Source organism: Miniopterus natalensis, chromosome 8 (genome assembly GCF_054644295.1).
Source record: "Miniopterus natalensis isolate mMinNat1 chromosome 8, mMinNat1.hap1, whole genome shotgun sequence".
Classification (NCBI taxonomy): Eukaryota; Metazoa; Chordata; class Mammalia; order Chiroptera; family Miniopteridae; genus Miniopterus; species Miniopterus natalensis.
Genome location: NC_142088.1, coordinates 41,244,681 through 41,272,130, shown reverse-complemented (window position 1 = coordinate 41,272,130; position 27,450 = coordinate 41,244,681). Strand labels below are relative to the sequence as shown.

The window sequence follows — 27,450 nt, the reverse complement described above, 5'->3', positions numbered from 1 at the left end:
GAAGCATCTCTGGTTCAATCTCCATGCTTGGGGGGCAACCAGTCGATGTGTCTCTCCTGCATGGATGCTCCTCATTCTCATTCTCATCCTCCCTCCCTCCCTCCCTCCCTCCCTCCCTCAAATATCCTCAGTTGAGGATTAACAGAAAAAATACCTAAAAAAGGAGCTCTAAACACATATTGAAGTTTGGTTAATGGTGTGCATGTTGAATTAAGGGGAAATGGGTTACTGATCTTTTGAAACTTACTTTGAAATGCATCCCCCCAAAATGAATAGTGGAATGTTTAGAAATGTGATAAAGAACAAACATAGTAAAATGTTAATTGTAGAATCTAGGTAGTATACATGTTTACTATAAAATTCTTTGAACATTTTTGTATGTTTGAAAATTTTCCTAAAATGTTGAGGGGGAATGAAGATGCTGGTTTTTGCTCAATGAAGGATCTGTGTACCTCCATTTTTAATTCTAACCCACCCCTTTAATTCAAAATTAAACCACTTGGATGAATACCAAAAGGGGGGAGGGGTGTGAATGTAGCCATCTAGATAAATAGAAAAATGTGCCCACCTCATACTTTCTCTAATTACCTTTTGAAAAGCCATTACCAAGCATGGAAGCCAAGGGTGTCTTTATAAACAAGAAGAACTCTGAGAAATCCAAACCATGTAGTCCAACCAATGACCTGTCTGGGCAGATGAAAATTGGCCTCCAGAACCCTCACCAGGGAAAAGGACATGGCCTCCTGACACATAATCTTTGTCAACGGCAAGCAGGTGACCCCCCCTGCTATATACCTTATACTAAGGCCCTATCAAATGAAAATGAGTGTTCAGTTTTCAGCCAGATCCCAGGGATTTGGCCATGAACACCTCCACTTTTATCAGAATGCCAGGCTATCTCTTACATCTTGATAGAGCCCTCTTTTTTAAAGATATCTTATATGGGACCCCTGCGATACTTATGGGGGTGTGTGTGTGTGTGTGTGTGTTTTAGTCTTGAAGGATCAAAAGGGTAAATTGGTTCTGGTGGAATTTGAGCCAAACTTTTAAAAGCTAATGATAATATATTTTTAAACAATGTTGCTTAGTTGGTGCTTGAACAGTAAACTGGAAAGTGAAGATCTAAGAGGCTTAAAGATCTCAATTCTTTTAAGGCCTCAAAGTGAACTCTGACCAGTTAATTTATCTTCATCCTTTTACTTTCTCACTTGGAAAGTGAGGAATGAAACTGACACAAAATGCCCGGTCAGTGTTTCTCAAACTGTAGTGTTTATAAGTATCATTTATGTAAGAAATTTTAGTGTGTGTAAAAATAATTTATTTTATTAAAATACACACTCTAACCGCCATACTTGAATTTTCTAAATCAGTAGAGCTGGGGCAGAGCTCAGAAATCTGCATTTTCATAAACACTGTTTGTGATACTGATGCAATTATTGGACCATGTGAGAACTGGTGTAGATGTGTTTTGATGGGTACTATGATAACTGATAAAAGCTTTTTTTAATTTAGCTTTTTCTTAGGGAAAATTTTAAATATACACTAGAGAGAATACTATAATGAACTTCCATGGATCCATCACCCAACTTCAACAATCTTGGTTTACTTCACTCATCTACTCATCTACTCCCTGTATTCCTCCTCCACAGATTATCTGTGCAAACAGATCTTAGATATACCATTTTATCCATAAATATTTTAGTAGGCAACTCTAAAATATTAAGATATAAGTACTTTTAAAAATACACCATTATTAAACCTTACATAATTTGAGAATAATTCCTTAGCATCAAATATGTTAATGTCTAGATTTCCTGAATTTTTTTTCACCGTTGATTAGTTGGAATCAGGAACCAGACATAGTCCACACATTGCATTTGATTGATGTGTCTCTTTAATCTTTTAATCTATAGGTTTCCCCTTCCCTCTTTTTTTCCTCTTGTGATTTATTTGTTGAAGAAACCAGGTCATTTATTCTGTAGGCTTTCTCAGGCTAGATTTTCTGATTGGGTCCTTATGATGTCATTTACCATTTTTCTTTCCCCTGTATTTTCTGTAAACTCCATCACTTCCATCCTGAAGTTTGATCAGATTAAAGTTCAATTTTTTTGGCAAGAATACATCATAGGTAGTGTCATATACTTCCATCAGGAGGCATGTGTCTGGTAGTTCTCTCTTTTGTCATGTTAGCAGCCATTTGTGATCATTGCTGAGATCCATTATTTTCTAGGGGAGAACCCCACATTTTAGCTTAGTAAGTAGCTCATGGAAGAATCTTCTCACTCTCATTGTGGATTTTTCATTTTCTAAGTGCGGCTTTTAAAGCTTTCTCAGTGAACCCATAGCTGCCTACTTAGACATTGTGCTTGCTACAGAAAGCAGAAAGGCTTTCTTGCTTTCACATCTTGGTCTCATTTTCACAATATAGTAATCTTTAAAATTTGTCTTAGTGTCTTCAACATTCATTTCAGTTTCTAAAACATATTGAGATGAATATCTATGATGACCACACAATTGAAGAGAAAGTTTGGGGCTCAATAATGAAACCATAGTTTCAAGTTAGTTGACCTGGTACAAGTACAAGTGAGTGAGAGCCACCAATTCTGTACCACCTTTCCATCCTGAGGGGAAGGCAATGGGTTTGTAATACCTATATTTATTGAATTTTGTCCTGAAAGCAAACATGAGGTTTCTGGATCAGGGCAGACATTTATTACTTACAGTAATAACCACATTGGTTCCTTATACCCATTTTCCCTTTCCGAGCAGTATGAAGGGATCTAGAAGAATGAGGTGGGGTATGCCGATATCACTTCAGGAACTGGGAATGAATGGGTTTCTTCCTTCATTCAACAAACCCTTACTGATTGGTGACTATATGCCAGACACTGAGCCAGCACTGGGGTAGATAATAAACACTAGAGAATGCCCAGACCCAACACATACAACCATAGACTTCTGTCTAGAGTTAGCCATCAGGTGTCATATTTATAGGTAATCAAATATACATACATCTATATATATTACATATAGTCATTCCTTGGTATCCTCCAGGAATTTCTTCCAGAACACCCATGGATACCCAAATCCTTGGGTGCTCAAGTCCCTTATATAAAATGGCATAGTATTTGCATATAACGTACTCATATCCTCACATAAGCTTTGGATCATCTCTGGATTACTTATAATAACTAGTACAATGTAAATGCTATGTACATAGTTGTTAGACTGTGTTGTTTAGGGAATAATGACGAGGAAAAAGTGCTGTACACGTTCAGTACAGATGCAACCATTGGTAGGTGTAACTACATAGTACATGTCAGCAACAACGTGACTTCCCCCCGCCCTGCAACACTGTTGACCCTTGAAGCCTTGCCATTAACATAAACAGTCAATTAACACATCTTTTGTATGTTATATGTTTTATATACTGTATTCTTACAATAAATTAAGCTGGAGAAAAGAAAATGTTATTAAGAAAATCATAAGGAAGAGAAAATACATTTTTTGTATTTATTGAAAAAAATCCACATATAGATGGACCTGCGCAGTTCAAATGCATGTTGTTCTATTTTCCGTCTGCAGTTTGTTGAAGCCGAGGATGCAGAACCCATGAATAGGGAGAACTGACTGTATGTAGGCACATACATTATTTTAAATTTATCTACAAATGTCATTTGTCCTAAAGTTTGCATGAAGTTTTCTCATCCCTGGCTTTTCAGACGGCAAGTTAATTAACCATACTTTATTCCCGCTGGTGTTTGCTCATGTGGATAGTCCTTTTTGCAAGAAAGTGAAATCCAAATTGTAAAAATTAGACTCTGAAAGAAGAAAATTGAGGTCCAAAGTATAAAGATTTTACCAGGCTGAAGAGGCCTAAAGAAAGACAAGAACAAACCCCCACAATGGTTTAGGTGCTGAAGTTCAGACATTGTGGAGTTGGTATTCTGAGAGGGGAGGCAAAAAGACACAATTAGACAGACATGGTGACTCCAATATGGGAAAAATGCTTTGGAGGAAATAAAGTCAAGAGGGAGTGAGAAGCAGGGAAGACCACTTTAGAGAGAGTGCTCCCAAAAGGCCTCCAATGAAGTGACATTTGAGCTGATGCCCGAAAGATGTGAATGAGCCAGTGATGTGAGGAGCTGGTGAAAGAGCAAATGCTGAGACAAGAAAGAACTTAACATGCCTGAGGAACAGAAAGGGACCCTGTGGTTGGGGAGCACTGAGTGACAGGGAGAGTGGAGTGTGAAGAGGCCAGAGAAGTAGACAGAGGCGAGACCACACAGAGCCTCGTAGACTCTGAGCAGTTAGAATTATGTTCTAAAAGTGGTTGACAAACATTGAAGAATTTTAAGCAGGAAAACTTAGTAATTATCTCACCTAGACTTTTTTTTTTCTATACATGTGCAAAATGTCTATGTATGTGTGTTTTTAATGATATCGTACTATACACGATCTGCAACTTGCTTTTTTCATTTACCAGTAACATCATTGACATCTCCAAAAGAAAGATTTGTAAAAAAATAAAAATAATAAGCTTGGTTTGCTGTGAACTACATGGCAAATAGATTTAGACATGTAAGAATTTGAAACTATGGTGGAAAATCAGTTTCTTGGGGATTGAAAAAGGAAAGACAGTGCTTGTTTTTAGTGTCAGTTACAGATATGAATTTACTTCAGTAATTTAAGAACATTAAAACCATATTCTAACTTGATTCTTGATTTTTCTCTTAAACTTATCATGATTAGTATGTTACTTTAACCATGTATTTACTGTTAAAGCAACTTTATAGGCCATTTTTAGATAGATACAGCACAGCCTGAAAAAGAAGGAAAATAGAAGAGTAAGAATCCAACAGGAAGTGCATGGTCCCACCACGACATGCCAGGAGAGGTCCCGTGAACTCCACAGAGAATGTATTCCCTTTAAAGGTACAGTTTACTGTTGTCAGTAATTATAAATGTACTTATTTGCTTTTTAAATGTTTTATTCTTATGAAAATTCACCTAAAAACCCTTGAACTATAAAAACTCTATCATCTTTTAGTTCTTGTCCATTTATTAAATTTAAGCAAAAGCATGAATAGAAAAAACAGTCTATATTACAATAAAGCAGAGAAAATATTTTCTGGCCTTAGAGTCCCCTATTGTATGGGCATCTATGGCAAACATTTTCCAAAATACCTGGTGAATGAAAATACTATAATCCACAAAAATAACCACCTCAAACTCATGAAGTGGAATTTAGCTCATTTTTAAGTCTACATTAAAAAACAAACAAACAAACAAACACTGCAGCCCAACCGGGCGTGGCTCAGCAGTTGAGCATCGACCTAGGATCCAGGCGATCGCGGTTCGATTCCCACTCAGGGCACATGCCCGGGTTGTGGGCTCAATCCCCAGTCGGGGGCAATCAGGAGGCAGCTGATCAATGACTTTCTCATCATTGATGTTTCTGTCTCTTTCCCTCTCCCTTCTTCTCTCTGAAATCAATACAGATATATTTAAAAAAACAAAACAAAACATTGCAGAGGTAGAAACTAAAGCAGGCAAGAAGGGCCCAAAGATGTATAACACAACATCGCTATCACGTTACAGGAGGGATACTCTGGACAAAACCCCTGTCTGCATTCTTAACCCATGAACCCTGGCCCCAGCTTTCAGCATTTGAAATTACCTTTCTGAATTCAAATGTTTTATATGCTTCTGGTTTTGTAATAAAGTCAAGAGCAATAGTAACGTAGTCATCAGTGACTTTTCTGCCTTTTATCTTAAAGTCACTGGAGGAACATCAATTAGCAAGAAATATTCTGTTTCTTATTAAAATATTTCACTTAACTTTCTTCTGTACTTAAAAATGAAACTATACTTAGCTTCTCCAAATATTTAATTATATGTGATCCATTTGTTAAAAGATGTCTTAATTCCACAATTAAACATATGCCCGCGTGTATGCATGTATGTATATGTCACACATCAAAAAATCTTCCTGTTGCTTAGTTTTAAGAAATTGTTTTGCCCTGTTCAGGTAGCTCAGTTGGTTATAGCATCAGCCCAATGCGCCAAGGTGGTGGGTTCCATCCCCAGTCAGGGCACATGCAGGAATCAACCAGTGAATGCGTAAATAAGTGGAACAACAAAAATTGATATTTCTCTCTCTGTCTCTCTTTCTCTAAAATAAATAAATTGTTTTGAAGAATAAATATGAGTGACAGTTTAGAAATATTTTATTAAGTGCTTATCATTTTCAAAAATTTATAATTCAGAAATATTTCACTGGAAGGTTGGACTAAAGACATTTATAGTCCTTACCTCATAGAGCTTTATTTTTATAAAACAGACTATTAACAGTGGTGTAACTGAAATCGTTGGAAAGATTCCATTGCCCCAAAATATCTCCCCTACAACCTGTTTGGAACATAAAATTTCCAACTACTAGAATCATTCCTTTGGGTTAAGGGAATATCCCCATAAAGCCTTAGTTTAATAGGAGTTATCATTCCTGTGTTTTGCTAAGTTGTATTAGAAGGATGAGTTGATATGTTTTAACAGTCTTTGCAAAGAGGAAGGTAAGGATTCGTGGTGGGAGAGAAGGGTGACACTCCCCTACCAACACCTCCAAAAGGGGCTTTTAGGCTGTGGGAAAGGCAAAGCCCTTACTTCATAATTATGAAATGTCTGCTTAGGTAGGAGCCATATTTAAAACTGATAGTACTATATACTCATCTAAGTTGCAGAATGAATATAATAAGATAGACCATCTCATTCATGAACACTTCTGCCTTTTTTTTAGTATAATGCCAAAGTGTTTGCAGAATAACTTGGCACCTTCACTTCCTCCACGGTCTGGGGGTAGAGTCCACAATACAGTCTAGTTGAATTCTCAGATGGGTTTTTGGCAAGAAGACAAGGTGGCTTTATACAGCTTGTCTCTGATGTTACTCACAGAATGTCTGAAAAAAAAGGGAGGATTTGTGGACCTGATTAAAACAAGGAAGTAACCCAGTGACTTAACGAGGCGGGTTGTGGGATTTGAATCCCAAAATAAAGCCCTCCCTCGTTGACTTTTCAGCCCTGGGAGTAACCAGTTGCTTCGCTGTGTGTTCTGTCAAAGTGCCTCAGCCATTTGGCCCGCCTGATGGTTACCTGCTGCCTCTTTTTATAGCCTCTGTGTCCTTTGTTGTTGCCCTGCTGGTCAAACATGTGTAACGGCGCCCTAGGGCACCAGGCATGCCCTCAGGGAGCTAAGTGCTGCCAGATGTGGGGAGCAAGGGTTGATTCGCATGGCCATAATTTCCAATAGCTAATTTTACCTGTTTTCTTTTGGTTTTGAGTTTCTTTCTTAAAGAAAAACCCATTTGGAGTTGGGTTTTTGCCCCCTTTAAATTGCAGTCTTGTTATCACTGCTGTAGTCCCATTCCACCCCAGAAATGAAAGTGTGAGAAGAAAGGGATGGAGAAATGTGATTTATTAAATCAGGGTGATTAATGTTTTCCTTTATGATAAAAATTAGTGAAGTGTTTCTGTTTTAGTGGACTCTGACCAGTATTTTTACTTCAAAGTGAAATTAAGTTGTACTGACACAGTCTTTTACGTAGAAATTATTTTTTACACAGAAATAGGTAATTTTTTAGATCAAATCTTTCAGATAGAAATTTAATCTCTGATTAAGAACACTGAATTTACTGCTCAAAGCTCTAGGTTTTTCACTAGCTATTCTGAAAACTGGTTAAATAAACAGATATAATCAAGCCTTTCCCTTGGTTTACTGTATGAACTGAACCTCAGGTTGACCAAATAGTTTGATAAAAGAAAGCTTTTCTTTATAGAAGTATTCCTGCCAATGAATGAAAGGGATCTGATAAAATACGACCATTTGGCAAACCCCTAATGAGTTAATGGATCCAGGCACTGGCCATCATTGGTTACTAACACCACAAAAGGAGAGACAGCTGTCAGAGCACACCACCATCTCTTAAATATTCTTACCAAAAAGACTGAAATTCGATCACAACAACTCCCTGGGTTTAATATCAGTCTATAGGAAATATAAGAGAAATGTGTTAAATGTCACCACTGAGGTACAGCTGGTAAATTCCAGAATGTGGGAAATGCTGGGAACAAAAAGGCATTTCAGGAGGAGAGAGGAATTGATTAAAACGGGCATAAGAGACATATCAATCAAATGCAATATATATATACCTTATTTGGATCCTATTTTAACAAACTGTTTAATGAAAAAAAGTAAATACACATATAACAAAAGGCGAGTATCAGAAGACTGTCCAAATATTTGATGATATTAAGGAATTACTGTTAATTTTTTAGGTGTGACAAGGCCATATTGTTAAATCATTTAAAGAAGTTCTCATCTTTTAGATATATATACTGAAATATTTATGGATGAAATGATATGTCTGGAATTGGCTTCCAGATAATTCAATGGAAAAGGAGGATGGTTATAGATGAAACAGAATCAGCATGAGTGGATAATTGTTAAAACTGGATTGTGGGTACATGGCAGTTTGTTGTAGTAATCTGTCTATTTTGTGTATATTTGAAATTTTCTATAAATAAAAAGGTTTTAAAAGATAGGCTTAGGTTTGAAATCCAGATTTGCCACTTGTAACTTTTGTGATCTTGGGCAAACCCCTTACCCTCCTTGAGTCTCAGGGGGTTTTGCCTGTGAAATAAGTATAAGAATATCTTCCCAAATTACCTTACCCAGGTTGTTGGACAAAATTAAATAATATGTATGAAATTATTTTGTAATTTGCTACAAACATGTCAGTTGTATTATTTTTATTATTATTATTATTATTATTATTATTATTAAGCTTCTGAAAGGATATAGTTTTCCTGCTAAGAAAATTTGGTAGCTTTTTACGCTTCAGCAAGTAATATTGTTGTCCCATGTACATTATATCAATTTTAAAAACTCTGGAATTGGACATATACATGCAAAAAGTGAAACTAGACCACCTTCTTACACTATATACAGGAATAAACTCAAAATAAATTAAAGACTTAAAGGTAAGATTTAAACCATAAAACTCCTAAAAGAAAACATAAGCAGTAAAATCTCTGACATTTCTCTTAGCAATATTTTTTCTGATATGTGTCCTCAGGCAAGGGAATCAAAAGAAAAAATAAATAAATGGGACTACATCAAACTAAACAGTTTTTGCAGCAAAGGAAACCATCAACAAAATGAAAATACAACCTACTGAATGAGGAAAGATATTTTCCAATGCACATTCGATAAGGAGTTAATGTCCAAAATTTGTAAAGAACTCATACAACTCAACAGCAAAAAAGCAAACAATATAATTTTAAAACATGTAGAGGACCTGAATACATTTCTCCAAAGAGGACGTACAGATGGTCAAGAGACATATGAAAAGATGCTCAACATCATTAATCATCAGAGAAATAAAAATTGAAACCACAATGAGATATCACCTCACATTTATCAAAGTGGATATCATCAATAAATCAACAAACAATAAGTGTTGGCGAGGTTGTGGAGAAAGGGGAACCCTCATGCACTGTTGGTGGGAATGCAGACTGATGCAGCCACTGTGGAAAACAGCATGGAGGTTCCTAAAAATTTTTTTTTAATGGAACTGCCTTATGACCCAGAGTATATATCTGAAGAAACCCAAAACACTAATTTGAAAAAAATATATGTACCCCTCTATTCATTGCAGCATTATTTCTAATAGCCAAGATATGGAAGCAACACAAGTGCCCGTCAGTAGACGAGTGGATAAAAAAGTGGTGGTACATACATACAATGGAATATTACTCGAGCATAAAAAATAATGAGATCTTACCAATTACAACAGCATAGATGGGCCTAGTTGGTATTATACTAAGTGATATAAGCCAGTCAGAGAAAAACAAATACCATGTAATTTCACTTATATATGGAATCTAAAGAACAAAATAAATGAGCAAATAAAATAGGAAAAAGCCCACGATACAGAGAACAGACTGATGGTTGCCAGAGGGGTGGAGGGGTGGGTAACTGGGTTAATGGTGAAGGGAGTAAGAACTACAAATTGGTAGTTACAAAATTGCCCTGGGGATGTGAAGTACAGCATAGGGAATATAGTCAATAATATTGTAATAACTATACATGGTGCCGGGTGCGTATTGGAAATATTGGGGGAAACACTTTGTAAAATATATGATTAACCACTATGCCATACACTTGAAACTAATACAAAATAATATTGAATGTAAAAAAAAAAAAGTAAATAAATAAACAATTTCCAAATCCAGCAAGGAAAAAATTAGAGATGCCCGTGTATGCATGTATTTCCTAGCTCACTTCACTGAAGTAACTAGAATCAGTGATTTTTCCCAGTGGCAATCAGCACACTTAGTGCCCATATCTTTGTTTCTAACTACCATTCTTCAGTAAAAAGAACTAGGGGTCCTTGGATTGATTTCAAGATTGGGCAGGAAAACACAAGGTGAGTATAGAGCATCTTGTGATTCCAGAAAGTGAAGGATGCTAAAAACAAAGGGGCAGGAAATGAAGCGTATTGAAGGGGGCGCAGGAACCAGCCTGAAAGATTGTGAGCAACAAAATAATGATAGAATTGGATTATAACCCAAAGAAAAGAATAAATATACACAAGTCCATATTGATATATGAAGGTAAATAAAAAAGAATAAAGGGGATCACATATATCGTGACAGAAGGAGCCTAAACTTCGGGTAATGAGTATGCAATGTGATATACAGATGATGTATTATAATATTGTATACTTGAAACATATAATCTTATTAACCAGTGTCACACCAATGAAGTTAATTTAAAAATACAAAATTATGAATAGAAAAATCACTTTTAGAGAATATCACAGTAAAAATTGCTGCAGGTGCTAAAATTAGTGGGCAAAAGTTTAAGCAAAAACAGAAGATTTGCATAGTCTCAAAGTATCTCCTGTAAAATATTTAATAATTACAATGGAAATTGGATCTTTACATTAAATAATCTTGGTAGCCACCATTTTAGCCAAGATTAACATCATAATGAACGCTCTGATATGGTGCACTGAGAAGGATACATTTGTGGTATTCCAGATACTCTGTCTCATTTTTATTATGAGAAAACATCAGGCAAGGCAAAATTGAAGAACAATCTACAAAATAACTGATCAATACTCTTCAAAGTTCTCAAGGTCATGAAAGACAAGGAAAGTTGAGGAACTGTTACAGACTTTAGATGACTAAGGAGTCATGACAACTAAATGAAGTATGGGATCTTGAATTGGATCCTGGAACAGAAAAAAGACATTCCTGGAAAAACTGGAGGAACCTGATTAAGTTCTGTTCTGTACTTTAGTTAATGGGATTGTATCCAAGCTCTTAGGGTTTATAAATCCTCTATAGTTATGTAAGATGTTAACAGGATGAATGAAGCTGGTGAAAGGTATATGGGAATTCTCTCAACTATTTCCGCAATTCTTCCATAAGTCTAAAGTTATCTCAAAAGAAAGCTCTGGAATAAGAAAGTAGTTGCATGATCATCAAGGGTATTTATTAACCAGTTTTTAGTAATAGAATAATTACAAGAATTCATTTAAATTTTTTCAAATACAAATTTCTCATAGTCAATTAAATGTAATATAAACAACTATGCTACTAATGTTTTTTACTGTATAGTAGAAACTGTGAATTATTTCTGGTTTTTAAAATTTTACTTGATTTAAAAAATGCTTGAATTTAACATATTAATAAATATTTTAAATTACTTGCATCATGATACACAGAAACTTGATTGTTATAATGCTTCCTCCCTCCCTCTCTTTCTCGCTCTCTCCTAGTTCTGATTTTATCTCTCCCTTCTTTCCTTCATTTCTTTCTTTCTTCTTTTTCTGCCTTTTTTATTCTGTCCCTTCTAAGCACTTTATTGTGAAATATATAGAGAGAAACATATGTAAAACAAACCATTTAATGAGTGATTATAAAGCGAACACCTATATAACTACTGTGCCAGTTTTTTTAAAAACCAGAACATTGCCTGCACCTCAGAGGAACTCCACATTCCTTTCCCAATCCAAATATTTTCCATCTCTTAGGTGATCACAGTCTTGAATTCAGTAATATTCACTTCCTTGCTTTTGTTTATAGTTTTACCCCATGTATAGATTTCTAAACAGTGTGGTTCAGTTTTGTCTGTTTTGAACTTTATGTAAATAGAATCATACAATAAGTACTCATTTTTGTGTGTGTCTGGCTGCTTTGACATGATTTTATATTTTAAAGATCTCTCCATATTGTTGTTTATAGTTGTACTTCATTTTGGTTGCTGTATAGTCTTCCATTTATGAATTTATCCATTCTATTATTGATAGTCATTTGGGTTATTTCAACTTGTTTTCTATCACAAACATTCTTGTGTGTGTCTCTTGGTACACTTCTGTATACATTTCTATTGTGTATATACCTAGGAGTGAACTAGTGACTTTATAATAACAGTTTTCCAAAGTGGTTGTACCAATCATCACTCTCTCCAGTAGTAGTATATGAGTGTTTTTGTTGCCCCCACATCCTCACCTGTACTAGTACTACCTTTTAAAATGCTTTCTTTAAAATATTAGTAAAAAGAACATAGATAAAATAAGTTAACTGTTTTCTATTACCTATATGCAGCATATTTTAGAAGTCTGTGTCTGTGTGTGTGTGTGTGTCTGTAGGAGTATTTCAGTGGCACATAAACTCTTTCTAGGTATTAATGTCTACTTACTACATTGTGTCTTCCTACCTAACTACTACTCTGGATACCAAAACAAAATAGTATAGCTTTAAAGAAGGAGAGAGCATTTTTGTACCTTTTTTATTCATAGTGATATATTAAACCTGTATTGAGTGATAGCTTAACTTATTGATCGCTGTGTACCAGGGGCCATGCTAAATAAGTGCTTAATACATATGAACTTAATCCTTACAACAATTTTTTATTTTCCTTTTTTTTGTTGTTAATCTTCACCTGAGGATATTTTCTCCATTGATTTTTTTAGAGAGAGTGGAAGGGAGAAGAGAGAGAGAGAAAGAGAAACATCGATGTGAGAGAGACACATCAATTGGTTACCTCCCTCACTTGCGCCAACTGGGGCCAGGGATCAAACCTGCAACTGAGGTACATGCCCTGGACCAGCAGTCGAACCCGAGACCCTTCGGTCCTCGGGCCGATGCTCTAACCACTGAGAAAACCAGCCAGGGCTCTTTTCCCTTTTTTAACAGATGAAGAAACTAGGGCACAGAATAGTTAAGTAACTTGCCTAAGGTTGACAGCTAGTAAATCTTAGAGCCAGAACTGAAACTAGACAGTCAGTTCCACTGGCTCCATCCAAGTTATGAACAATTATTAAGTAGACCTTCTGCCCATGTTGGTAAACTCTGGATAGATGATAATAGTCCTCCAGAGCCACCATGCTCCTATCAGAGTGGTTGTATTGGGGCTTCAGGTGTTCACTCTGGTGTTAAGGATTAGGTAAGAAGGGTTACTTGAACTTTAGAACAGACTTGATTCCTTTCATTTGCTCTAGAAGTTGGAAAAAGTTGAACATGAAGATCCTGGCTCTGAAACTGGTAGAGGTTTTATAGGAAAGCATGAGACTGGGCCTTATCTTCTCCTCTCTAGTCTTTCAGGGCTTCTCAGCCTCCGTCTACTTTCCAGTTGAGTGAAGGAGACTGAGAATGGGAGACGGGAGGCAGTAGAGTGGACTTCTGACTTTTCCTAATTGTCAACAATGTGGAGCACCTTTTCCTTTAGAAACCACATTGTAAATGGCAGCAGCATTCCCAGGCTAGCTCAGTTAACCCATAGTAGCTAAAATACTAGGTGCTCGCAGCTGAATGTTTCCAAACCTTTAGTTTTCATTGCAAATGTGTAGTATTTCAGTTAAATTATGGGCAAATAGGCTAGCCAGAGAACTTAGCCACATTTTTTTAATGTAAGAAAATGCTTTCCAAACAGCTAAGACCACATATTTATCTTGAGGTAGAGCTAACTTTATCTGTAGTAGAGATCACCTACCTGAATATTCTGCTTCAAGCACACTGTACAATATGTATTTGTTGTTTTGATGGTAAAGTGAAAAACATCTCTAATGAGACAGGGAATCATGGACACTGTGACTGGGACCAAATTTATTTAGCTAAGATAGTTTAAAAATTCTAGCAATACAAAAAAAGTCATCTGCTTCTCATTTGTTATATAGAACTTTTATTTACCAGCCTACCTAAAATTGAAACATATTAATGTAGCTATCTGAACCACTTGTAGATCTTCAGACTCATGTGGCCAAAGGAATGATAATTATAATCTGCTTCAGGCTGCAGGCTACAATAATTCAAAAGGAAATGGGCATTACTAAAAGGCAAAGCTCATAAATTCTCAATGTCAGTTTGCCACTTAGGGCTGAAAATTGCAGTCAGGCTGGTTGGCTAGAGGTGAAAAAACTAGAGTTACATAATATTTATGAGGTCTAAAGTTAGCAATCACCAAAACCAAATATTGCCAGTCTTTTCATAGGGCCAGCATCATCTAGTCATGGCAGTAGAGTTGAGAGCAGGGTGGACTTGGTAATGATGAAACATTAGTTTTAAGTATGAATTCTGTCCATGTCACTCCACTGCAACATCCTTTATGGATTTATAGCCTTCCTATTTTATATATTATCCTGAAATACCTACCTGGGTGGCCCTATATCATTGTGCAAGTATCTACTTGTTGCCTCATGTTTTATAAAACAAAGGTAGAATAGACCTCTCTGCAGTGTTTCTTCAACACTTCTAGGGTTGAAGTCCCTTGAAGATTTTCTGCCTTTCTGTACATCGTAGCGAAGGACAAGCCCCAAACACCTTTTAGATCCCAGCCGGCACCTTACACCACACTGCACTCAGAAACAATTAAGTATCCAGCCTTGGGCTCTCTTGTGCTCCAGGGTACTTTCAAGAGTTTGACTTGCATAGTATATGAGTGGCTAAAACTCTGGGCCCCAGGATTTCTCCTGTGGCTGTGAAATGCAAATTAGAAATATGCGAATAACTTTATAGTCCCACCATCAAGAAGCACTAGTCCTGGGCTCTTCCTGGCTTACAGCCCAGGAGCAACTGCAGGTCAACGCTCATTTTAAATGCTTTGTTTTTCCCAGATTTAAAATAACCCTTCTATTTCCTACACTTCTTAGAATTCTTTAGGAAAGATAATTTTAGTGCTGAATCGAATACTTTCAAAACTTTATTATTGAAAATTTCAAGTGCAGGTAAAAGTAGAGCAAAGGATGTAACCAGCTCTTCCATGCTGCTGTCTGTACATCAACTTCATTTTTTTTAATCCCCACCTGAGGATATTTTTTCCATTGCTTTTCAGAGAGAGTGGAAGGGGGAGAGAGAGAAAGAGGAAGAGAAACATCAAGGTGAGAGAGATCCCAACCAGGGCCGGGGATCGAGCCTGTAACCGAGGTACTTGCCCTTGGATGGAACCAAACCCGGGACCCTTCGGTCTGCGGGCCAACGCTCTAACCACTTAGCCAAACTGGCCAGGGCTGTATATCAGATATTTTTAATGCAAAAAAAAAAAGTCATTTTTTTTTTCTGTCAACTATATGGTACAGTAGAGTGATCTTCCAGACTTGTAGGTGGAGCTAGAGGTAGTGTTCTGAAAGTCATGGAGAAAAATACATCAGGAGAGAATTTGCTTAAAGGGAGCAACAGAGAGAGGATTCCCGCTGCCCTTCTACAACTTTAGGACTTATTTCTCCTTCTAGGGGTGAGTCAAACTGAGTGCAAGAGGATCCTAGGAACTAGTGCTATACAGAGTTCTTGTCCTGGCAAAGACGAAGTTGTAAACTTACATAAGTGTGGAATAATAAGTCTAAAAATGTTCTGATTCTCTCCCCTCCCCCGATGATTAAGTCATTGATTTTTTGAAATATTTTAAATATCACCCCTCAAACTCTATTTTTCTATTTTGGGTGCCTTTAATTTATTGGCACTTTAGCACCTGTTAGCTCACCCAGTTCAGCACTTCTTGGGAAGAGGGAGGGTAATGTTTGAGGAGAGACAAAGTAAGAGAGGGGTGAGTTGGCAATGATGAAAAGGAAAGTCTAGTTAACCCCAGCCAGTCTCAGTTCACTTCTTTTTAATAGAGTAAGTGTGAGTCTGTATGTTTGATTTTTTTTGGTATATTTAGGAGCATAAAAATATGACACTAGAGTATTATACTTCAATTTTTAAAACTTGTTTTTTAAAGAAAAGTGCATTTAAGATTACTGCCCTATATTTAGGCAGAAAATATAATGGAAAACATTCCATTAATAAAGCAACCAAGAATATAAAATACCTAAGAATAAACAAATAAGAAAAATACAGGACCTATATAAGGAAAATATTAGATCTCTACAGAGGGATATTAAGAATACTGCAGTAAATGTGAAGATATCTTGTCTTAAATAAAACAACTAAATATTTCAAAGAAGAATATTCTCCCTAGATTAATCCATAAATTCAATTTAAGCCCAATTGTATGGCCAAAAACACTTTAAATACAGTTGAAATACAAATGGCAAACTGAAAATATATATATTTGAAACAATATAGTACATAAATTCACAGAGCACTCTTAAGAGTATGCCAAGCAAAAAACAACCCAAGAGGCCTAAATGGAGATTTCACAAAAGAGTACAAATACATAAATAAAGGGAAAGATCCTCAACCTCAGCAATATCTGAAGAAAAATAAGTAAAAGTGAGATACCATTTTTCTTTTATAAGACTGCATTAATATTGATGAGGGTGTAGGAAATAGGCACCATTGGGAATAAAATTGCTGTTTTAGAGAGAGCAGTTTTGCAAATATGTCAAAATTTTGCATATTTCTTAACCCAAAGAATTCTACTTCTAGAAATTTCAACAAAAAAGAATAATTGGTCATATGTGCAGTTGTATTTGTAAAAAGTATATTATACAAGGAAAAAAACCTAAAAAATAACCTGCCTAAAGGCTCATCATTGGTTAAATAAAGTACTTATGTGGCCCATCCATATAAAGGAACGCTGTGAAATCACTAAAACAACCCAAGAGGCCTAAAAAGGATCATGTAGATCTACATTTTTTTGTTATAGACAGATGTCTTCCATATATTGCAGAGAGAAATTAATTGCTTTCAAAATAGCAGTTTAATGAAACTACATGTATAAATAGAATATGTATAAAATATGATAAATTAATATTCTATAATAATATTAGTGGATACACAAAAATGTTCTAAAGTGTATTTGCTGAAAGTCAACAGTAATCAATTGAGGAAGATTTTTGCTGGTTTTTTTTACTATTTACTATTTCTGCTTTTTCAGTATTGTTATTAAAATATCTAATACCATCTATTTTCATAATCAGGAAAACAAAACATGGGCTTCTCATGGACTTTGGCTCATTCCGTGTGGTTTCAGGAGAAGATGACCTTTCAGAAGTGGACTCAGAATGAAAAAGTTAATGCTAGACACTGTCCCCCTCACAGCTCCTGAAGACCCACTAAAGAACTTGATTGGGAGGGACAAGACTGTATGTCGCTTCCATACTTGTTTTTAGAAAGCACCTAAATCATATGGAACAAAGTGGTAGGGTGGTTGTCCAGAATAGTGTTCTGGCACGTTGACTGGCCATGTAGACCAGCTCATCCCTCAATCAGACCGAATGTAAAGTCAGTCATGATGATGCAAGGAAAAGGAAACTATGGAATTGCTGTTTGTGAGTTCATGTTGTTGCTTTCCATGTTCCTCATCAGATTCTTACTGACTCAGGGCTGGATCCAGGTGATCTGCTGCTCTTTCTAAAGGCTGGTTCTGCTTTTTCTTGTTCCCCTTGTCTTCCTCACTTTCTAGGAGCCATCAGCAGGTAAGACAGGATTGTTGTCCAGAGTGAGGGCTGGGTCCTCATCTGTACCGCTGTATATTTTTATAGATACCATACGTCTGATCCTACACTTGGGACCCAGTCTCATTTGGAGTTAGACTCCCCAAATTTTATTCTTTCTTCTGGAATGGAAAAGCTTTTATAGATTTCCATCTAATGCTTTTTTAAAAGTTACACTTTCATATCTCAGATATCTGTCCCTGTGGGTGTTCACTTGGATTCTGAAAATGGAGCTAGGGTCTTGAAGTGGTTTCTGAATAAATAATGAAACATGTGTTCAAAGTCTGCAGCTCTTCCTTCTCCTTAACCACATCCTAGATAACCCGCCAGTGGTGAGTGTCATTTGTGTGAATAGATTCTCTAGTTTTAGTTTTCAAGGCTTTTTTTTTCATTCTAGCTGTCTGAATGATTAATGTGACTGGGAAAATACTGTTGACCCATTTAAATCATGTCAAACAACATCCATTGCTCATCTACATAATGAAATACACACTGAACATCATCACATCTTAAATGTGGGAGTCAGTGAACTACAAAATAATGTTTTACTTATGTAGCTTATGAAATAAAATATAAGACATTAGGACTGACTATAGCATTAAATATTAAACTATTCAAATGGTAATTGTCAGTGAAAATCACCTATAAACTGAAATAGCTAATAGCTTTAGTTGTTAATTAGAGGAAGTGGGGGTGGTTGCATGCAAGTGTGAGTTTTAAAAAGTCTTTATGTCAAAGTGTGGTTAATATTATTTGACTACTATGGGGCTTATTGTATATAGTTGAGTTGTTGAATTGTTAATCAGTAGTTGTGAAAATAACAGTTTGCTGAAAAAATGGTTTGACGTTTTTATCATGGTTTCATTAAACTGGTCCTTGAATAATTTTAAAGACAGCTAATTTATAGTTGAAACTATTTTGATAATGATCAGATAGCAATGATAAGCTTTGACTACTTGTGAAATAGTTAAATTTTGTAAAGACATGGTTTACACAGTGTTTAAATAAATGCAAAATTTGAAGGCACTGAATTTGGGTTATCAAGTTTCCATGGTTACACCTTTTCCAGTTATTTTGTATATTGTGTAAATAGGTCGTGAGTCACTGATAATTATTTGTTTTTTTGTTTGTTCTGCTGGCAATTCTGTGTTTAGCTGAATCTAATGCAGTTCACATGGCTGGCTTTGGTTTATGTATATTTTAGTGTTCGTGATTGACAGTGATTGAGCATTTCTTATGGAGTGCTTGCCTTTTTTTTGTCTTAAGTGATGTATGTTGGTAGTGCTTGAAATGTAAATAAGTTCTTCCTGTATCACTGTTTAATAAACAGTAATTTTTATGCAAAGAAGACTTCTTAGTTCATTTAAACAATGAGGTTTGGTAAGCACTAGAATATTTCTATTAAATAGTTGCACACTGAGACCAATATGTTTAAATTCTTACAAACTTTAAGTTACTGAGGTTACCAAGGACAACAAAACAGTTTATGGGTAACACAACATTGACTAAACACTATTTAGTAACATAAAAATTGCAGCATTCTGATCTAACCCTTAAAATTGTGATAGTAAACTTTATAGGGAATGTCTTCACTGCCAAGTGCAATCTTTCTATAACATGATTTCTCCCATCCTACCCTTTGCACAAATATAAAAGTTATTCTGTATACTAATGTGTTTGGAAGGATATGATTCTTCAGGAAAGCTGGGGTCTTTTATGACTCTGAATGGAAGATTTTCCTTAGGCCTCACAATTAGCTATCATCATTTTAGGAAGGCCCCACCAAGAACTCTCAGAAAATTCCCAAAAGTAGGCTGTGCATAATTTGTGCTACTGAGTTTAAGCATTCTCTCTGTACACTACAATCATGAGATGCTGTGTAGTTTGTATTTATACATCTGTAGTCTCATTTGATCATCAGAGTGGTCCTGTGATGAAGGTAGGAATGGCCCGGTGCTTTGGATGACGTGGTTTTGAAGTAGCAGCTTTGTGAAGTACTTTGTGAATTAGCCAAAGCACAGTTCGAAATTCAGACTGGTTTCTACCTACCAATTAGTCCATTTTGGAGTGACCTTCTCCCACAGTCAGGCAACCAGTGATCATATTTATCATTTATTGAGTTCTGCGAAGAAGGCCTTCCTGTTAACAGATAAGGAAACTAAGGCTTAGAGAGCTTAACTAACTTGTCCAAGTAAACCAACTAGTACCTAAGAAGAAAGCCAATTTAAACAAGAACTCAAGTAAATATAATTAGGAAGGCACATTTTTGGAAGAAAATCTCATTCACTAGCAAAATATAAAGTGTTTTAAATTCCACAATATTTCCTTCTTTTTATCTCCAAATTGACTATGTTTTATCTAGGTATTTTAGGATTGGTTTTCTTTTTGTAACACTCTGGTAGAAGTATAGTTCAAAAAATGTTCCATACACCTCACATTAGATGATAAGCATGTTTTAAATATTGCACACATAAAAGATTTCAGTGTCATGCTTATGTTGAGGACTTTAATCTAAAAATGAGATGATGAATTTGTCATTTCACCAAGTGTGAATAATCTTGGTCAATTAAGGTTTTCAAGTAAAATTGTGTTTTCAGTTGTACCGTTAAAGAGTATGTGTTTTGTTAGCTATGGTGGTGGTTTTCATTTTTAATCTTTAGTACAAAAAATAATGTTTTTATAGTTGAGCATCCATATTTGGAAAAAAATACAAGGGCTAGTTTGTAAACAGGCTTCTGTGGGACTCTTTTTTTTTAAGCCTGCACCATTTTAATGCATTGCACTTTTTGCATTCATGCCTAACGCGATGAAGTGGTTATTTGCTCATGTGGTCAACTAAGTCTACACAGTTGAATTGAATATAAAATTATTTGTGGCAACATGACTACATCAGTCCAAAAAGCTGCCTTCAAAGTGTGGGGATTGCCCCAGGGAAAGTAGAGGGGAGTTTGGGGAGGTGGAGAAGGGAAGGGGGTATAAGTGGTAATGGAAGGAGACTTAACTTGGCATGGTGAATATACAGTAGTGTCCAGGTGATGTGTTGTGGAATTGTGCACCTGAAACCTGTATGATTTTGTTGACCAATATCACTCCAATAAATTCAATAAAAGGAAAAAAATAGTAGGAGAAAAAAGCTGCCTTCAGGTCATTTGGAACTTTGTCTTTTACTAAAGAAGTTACTATATATTTTCTCTTTATTTTTCTTGTGAAAATATTGCCCTGATGAATGATCTCAGCTTCTTTTGTCTTTAATCTGTGTAGTCAGAACTGCAGAAGCTTGCAAATATATTGTTTTCCTAGTGCTTTGGCTTTCTCATTCTAGGCTGTGATTATTGACCTACCTACCTACCTACCAATCCACTACTCCTATTGCCTGGTTACAGGGCAGAGACAAACTCGCACAATTGTCATAATAACCACTATAGGATTTGTATTCAAATGTTTTCTTTCTATTTCATGCCTTTCACTTGGAGTTGTAAAGTGAAAACATTCTCAGGAAAATATTAAAATGGTAGATTTTTGTGTGTGTGTATGGATACTGCAGTTTGGTCAGAGCTCTGAGCTATTTTATACCAGTTGTTTGCATAAATAACTTTAAATGGCTCATGAAAAGAGAAAAAATACATCTAACAATATAACTAGAGCATGTTGCATATAGAATTCAGTTGACACTATTGTGAGACAAAGACTAAGGTTATACTCTTTTCAAATGCTTTAAATACAATTGAAAAATATTTATATTAAATCTGTTACTTTAATCATAAACTAAAAGTCCCAATGTTTTCTATCTTGCATATTTTTATCCAAATTAATATTTTGAATAGTGTTTTACATGAAAGTAGTGTTCATGAATAGGCTTTTGAAAAAAATAATTAAAGAACTTCCTTACTATATAAATTATTTTAAACTTATTTTTATATGGACTTTCTCTAAAATTGAACTCCATGTGTAATTTCTGTGAAATTGCTTTTTCTGATTCTCAATTATATGCTTGAATATAAAATTTGTCTGTTTTCCTCTTCTTTAACTAAAGTGTGTGAGGTAATAGGAATGTTTTTTTTCTTCAGAGACTTTGGGAAGTTGAAGTTTGCCAGATGTTCTGTGCTAACTTAGAAGTGTGCATTCTCTGGGTCTCATGATTGTGAAATTCTTTTTGTTACTTTGATGGAATGGCATTTGCTTTTGGTTCATTTTGGTGTTGTACTTCTGCTCTGATCAGAGCTTGTCTTTTATTCTGTATTTAAATGATACTACGGCATCCAGAAAATCTGGCAAAGAAAATGATATTTTGATGACATTTTCACAGGGCTCAACTAGAATGAATTATTACATTTTAACCATAGCCTTAATAAACAGCTCCTTTATTTCCCCTAAGAGAATACAATATTTCTTTGTCCACAAAGTGCTTGAGTATATGTATTGTTGAATTGCTAAAAAGCTGCTTTTCTCTAAACTTTAGCTGAGAGACAATGGGGTTTTCTAAGCATATACTATTTCAGTGTGACTCAAGGTTTTATGATTATAAAGATGAATTTAGATTAAGATTTTGAAGTAAAAGTTTTTATCTTAAATGGATAAATTTCACACAATAGCCCTGTTTTCTTTTACAAATTAATCATGTCTATGTAATTTCCACTTATGTACCAAGTGATCTGCTTTTAGTTTTAGATTTTGAGTTCTTACTGTAATCATTGACACCCCTCCCAGCCTAAAGAAATTTTTTTCTAGGCCCACAAACATGAGTCTGCTTTATTAAGTAGGTATGTTCATTGATCTCTGTTTCTAGAATAGGTGGGGTGTTTTTGTCTCCCAGAAAAGGGGGCCTGCTTTTCATTTAAGTCATAGATCCCTGGGTGCTGGTGTTGTCCATTAATGAATTATAACATATCATCTAATTAGCTTTTGTAAAGAAGCAAAATGAAGTATTTTCCTAAACCCTTTCTGAACTTGTCACTGATGCTATGCTATGCTATGTTATATGAGTTGCTATTGATGAATTTTAAAAAGGAGGAGGGATGTAACATGGAGCCAACTTCCTGATGGAGCCTTGGGGAAGGTCATGTTTTGCCATGACCTGGGCATCATTCTTGAATGTTGTTATTATTGGAAGAGAGTGCCCTCAGGCCACCGCCCTTCCTCTCCCCAGAAGTACTCTAACTGACTGACTTTCCAGCATCTCCTCTAGAACCAAGACTCCCAGGCTCTGCTCTATGGCCTGGTGATGAGTTCTGACATCCACGGGCTGGCATCTGTGGTGAAGACAACTATCTCACCTTCATTTGACTACTTACTTTTATTAGTAGTAGTGGCCCAATCTTTTTTAATATGAGAATGGTGAGGTTTCATAGATACTGCAATTTAGAGCTTTAAGCCACTACAACAAATTTTTATGTTTCAGCATAAAAGTGACTTGTGATTTTTTTTTTTTTTTTGTCACTTAAAATATTTCACACATTTCTTTTTTCTGTGGAATCTTTGTTACTGTTTTAGCTATAAATTACTTCAAGGACACCACTGTTGGATGTCAAATAGAATATTTCAGATAAGTATTTATGCCAGTATACTTTAGACTCAACTGTGTGCTTTATTTTGAGCATTAAAGAAAAATGATCTGTTTTCTAATACCTGCGTAACAACTGGGCCTGCATCCTCCTTATAAATGTTGTTTAATAAATGCTGTAGTTTTATCATGCAAAGGCTATTGCCAAATGCTGTTAATTAGGGGGGAAAATGTTTTTTACGGGTTTGTGAAACAGATCCACTCTTCTCCTTGTAATGGCATCTTAGTTTGAAATCCAGGAAGCAATGGTGTATGGTGTCCATGTCCATGATTTCCTGAACTGGAGGAAAAGTGTGGAAAGCATCTGGGGAGACGGAGGCTCTTTACCAGCTTGTTTCCTGTAAGCTCAATTGGAAGACCTTGTCTGTGCAAATAGATTTCAAAATAGAGCCTGCCCTTTGACTGTCTCCATAATTACATGGCTCGCTCTGTATTTTATTTGGCAGCCAGAGCAGTTAACCCCTGGAAGGAAGGGGCTGATGGCATGGCCAGCTTGGCTCCCCAGACATGTCCATGGGAATGAATAAACCACTGTTTGGAGAAGCCCACAGCTAAAAAACACACCAGAATAGTCTTCAACTGAACTGAAACTTTTTTAAAAACAAGCTTAATAATGTTTATTGTGATTGGTTTTAAAACTTACTTTGTCCTTATTGTGTAGATTGTAGAGAGCTATTAATTGGTTTTTAAAAAATTGGAGTTGTGGGAGTTCCTTGTTGCTTTGATGTAATCAGCATCTGTCAACAGAATGAATTTGCTTTTGTCTAGTTTCAAGGGCCCTTGTCCTTTAGCTTTGCCCAATCAGTATCTGCTTCAGCCTGGGGCATTCCCCTAGCTGGGTTTTTTTCTTCTTCTTCAACAACAAATGCACAGGTTATTTCTTGTGAAATGTGAGCTTCTCTTCTGCTTTATAGTCTCCTTGAAATGGGAAGGAACCTTCAATCTTCTCATTTGCTTTTGAAACATATATCTTAGTACTAGATTATAAAAATCAATGAGAGTTATATCGAGTGATACAGACTATTTAATTTTCCTTTTACAACATTTGTGCAAGTTATCAAATATATCAAGCAGACAGTGTTTTAGTCAAGAAATATAAGGCCTGGATGCATGTGCACTGTTCTCTTTTGGACTTGAAGCACACAGTGCCGTAACAGCCTGAGCTCCTACTCTAGGTAATTGGTTGACGTTCACTAAGTGTGATCTTTCTGTGGTCCTAAATCTGCCTTGAAAATGTATTTCTATGGTGCAGTCCCCTCTGAGCCTACTGTAGGAAGCAGTATTTCTAAACAGTTAAAAATATCTGTTTGCTTTTTTTTAAAGTTAATGTATTATTTAAACAAATCATTTGGCTTAAAGTTTAAGTTATCAATGAGTGTAAGAGCTGTATTTGAAAATGAATTAGCAAAACATTGTTGTTTTCTCTCAATAATCATAAATCATTTAAATCTGGCAAGCATTCCTCCATTCATCCAAAATAATTGCCTCCATTTGTAAAATCAATTAGATGTTGATATGCTATAAATAATAGGTCTGTTACTAGACTTTGGCATTTGCTGATCATTATGAAAAAACATATTCAGTAAGACATTTTACAGGTGTCTTTTAAATTGCACATTATCTCTGGTTGACATTGTTGGCTAATGTAAAGTAGTACAGGCTACTTTATCGTGTTGTTTTCTACTCAGATATTTGATACCTCTGAAGTGTAACATAACTGGGAATTGATGGCACGCCTCAGGGTGAAAGTGCTTCCCTAGAAACGTACAATGAAAAATATAGATATTGGTAGCCCACGCTTGAATACAAATGTACTTTGTTCAGTTTTACAACTGTTTAAAATAATAAACATGTTAAATGTCTCTTTGAAAGTTAATTCAGACCTCTCCCTTAAAAATACTTGTTGACCAAAAGAAAACTCGCATTTTCAAGGGTAAAATCGGTTTAATTAAGGGTCATTGGTAGAGGTGCACATAAAAACCCAGGGCTCAGGGGGTGAAATGGAAGCGTTTCATTATGTGGTATAGAATGCATGAGCAGATAACAATTAAACTGGACCCTGAGTAAGAGGCCAGTAAGTATAGGGCATGTTTGTGCAGCAACATAAGTTATTTAAAATGCATTCCACCCTCCGTCATATTGAATTCTGTAATCCCACCTTTCAGACCTAATCTGTAAAGGGAAATAAAATGCAGCTTTTAGAAATTGATGCTATTACCAAATATAAAAATATTTAAAACCACAACCTAGATTTTATTGCAAATACAAATTTAAAATATGAAAAGTATGCTGCAGGATCCAGAGGACATATAGCAATTTCAGGAGACGTGTGTGCTCCTCCGTGACGTGAAAGAAGCAGTTGGCTATAATTTTCCATGTTTAGCTCAAACTAGGCGCTGATAGAATTTTTGTGACAAAGAAAATAATTCTTATTATTACCTTTGATAACAGTAAATATTCTAGTGTTCATAACAAATAGCATATAGATTTACTGCCTAAGAAAATCCTACATAGAGGTTTCTATTACCTAATCAACAACAGCACTCACTACAATCATGTCTTTTAAGATCAAATTAATCCAAAGCAGCTCCTTGCAGATCTGGGGCTCTCCTACTCTCCTGAGGTTTCTGATGGTTTTCTCCTGGCATCTCCTAAACTTCAGATTAGCCAGCTTGCCCCTTGCAATAGCTAGTCACACCCGAACCTTGTTTCCCTAAAATAGCTTTAACAAAAGAGTGGTATGCTGTAGGCCCTGAGAAAATAATGGTGCCCAGAAACAGAGAGACCATCGCTGTGGCTGGTAAACCCAGCTGGTATCCCTGCCGCTGATGATCGACATCGTGAATCAAATTAGCTGTAACATTGAAGGTAGCCAGTTGGAAGTTAGGTGTAGTTTATAAGAAGATATCAGCAATGCTTTTTATTTATTTATTTTCAAAATTGATACATAATTGACATATAACATTGTATTTGTTTTAGGTGTACAAAGCAGTGCTTTTATAAAGAAAGGAAATATATAGGAAACTCAAAAACCTTTTCTAGAATGACCTGTAGCAGATACTGTAGTTTGGTTAACCTGTGACCCTGAATATCATTGGGACTGAGGATTTTAATTTTGCTCACTCTGCATTTAGAAAATTTGTTAATTACTGTTTATTAATTATAATATGATAAAGTTGAGGATCTTTCCTTCTCCCTTTTTTTTTGGCCACGTTAATTGAAGGACCATTATCTTCAAAAGGCACATATTGACCTAAGCCCGTGTCTTCATTTCACCTTTGAAAACACTAGCTTTGTTTTCCTGGTTTGTAATGAATAGTTAGTGGGATAAACACGGTATGGTACCTTGTTATCCTGTTACCTTGTAACAACATTTATAGGATGTCTTTTATCAGACTAAAAGAAAAGATTTTACTTCAAATAAAAAACTCTCTTGTGAAAGTGGAATTGCAAAGTACACTGCCAAACCATAATTGTCAACAAATTGGATACATCCAGGCTTTGTTCCTGATGTTTGTCATGTGTGACTGTCCCTGCATCTCTTCGGCAGTGAGCCCATCATTTGGCAGAGCCGGTTCATGGGCAGCACTGTTCATCCTAGAAGTGAACGTCTCAAAAGCCTCATCTGGATATTTTGGTAGAGGCCTGAAGACTTCATGGTTAAGTACATAGAAAAAAATTCCCCCTATAATGACTGTGTACTTGAACTTGATAATACTGATAAAGATTATCTCTCTTTTGTGTTATCAGCCACATTGAAAAAAATCTTCAGGAGTTCCTAAAACTGATCAGGGCCTATATCATCCTATTCCCTGGGATGCAGCATGACAATCAAATGCTGCTGAATGAAGGCATCAATGTCAGAGCCAAAAGGGACCTCAAAGGCTAAGAAGTCCACCTCTCCCATTTTACTAAGCATCCTATGTCAGTGCGTAGCATCTGTGGCACCAG

The 27,450-nt window shown here is 35.8% G+C and overlaps 1 protein-coding gene across 1 annotated transcript in view; it reads left to right on the top strand.

Annotated features, from left to right (window-relative positions):
- The first annotated feature begins 596 nt into the window (after positions 1-596).
- METAP1D (methionyl aminopeptidase type 1D, mitochondrial) overlaps positions 597-27,450 on the top strand; it is a 48,408-nt gene continuing 21,554 nt past the window's right edge. Inside the window, exon 1 of the mRNA XM_016204754.2 lies at positions 597-774. Within this exon, the coding sequence (XP_016060240.2) occupies positions 612-774 (163 nt within the window). The 5' untranslated portion in view covers positions 597-611. The remainder of the gene's footprint in view (positions 775-27,450) is intronic.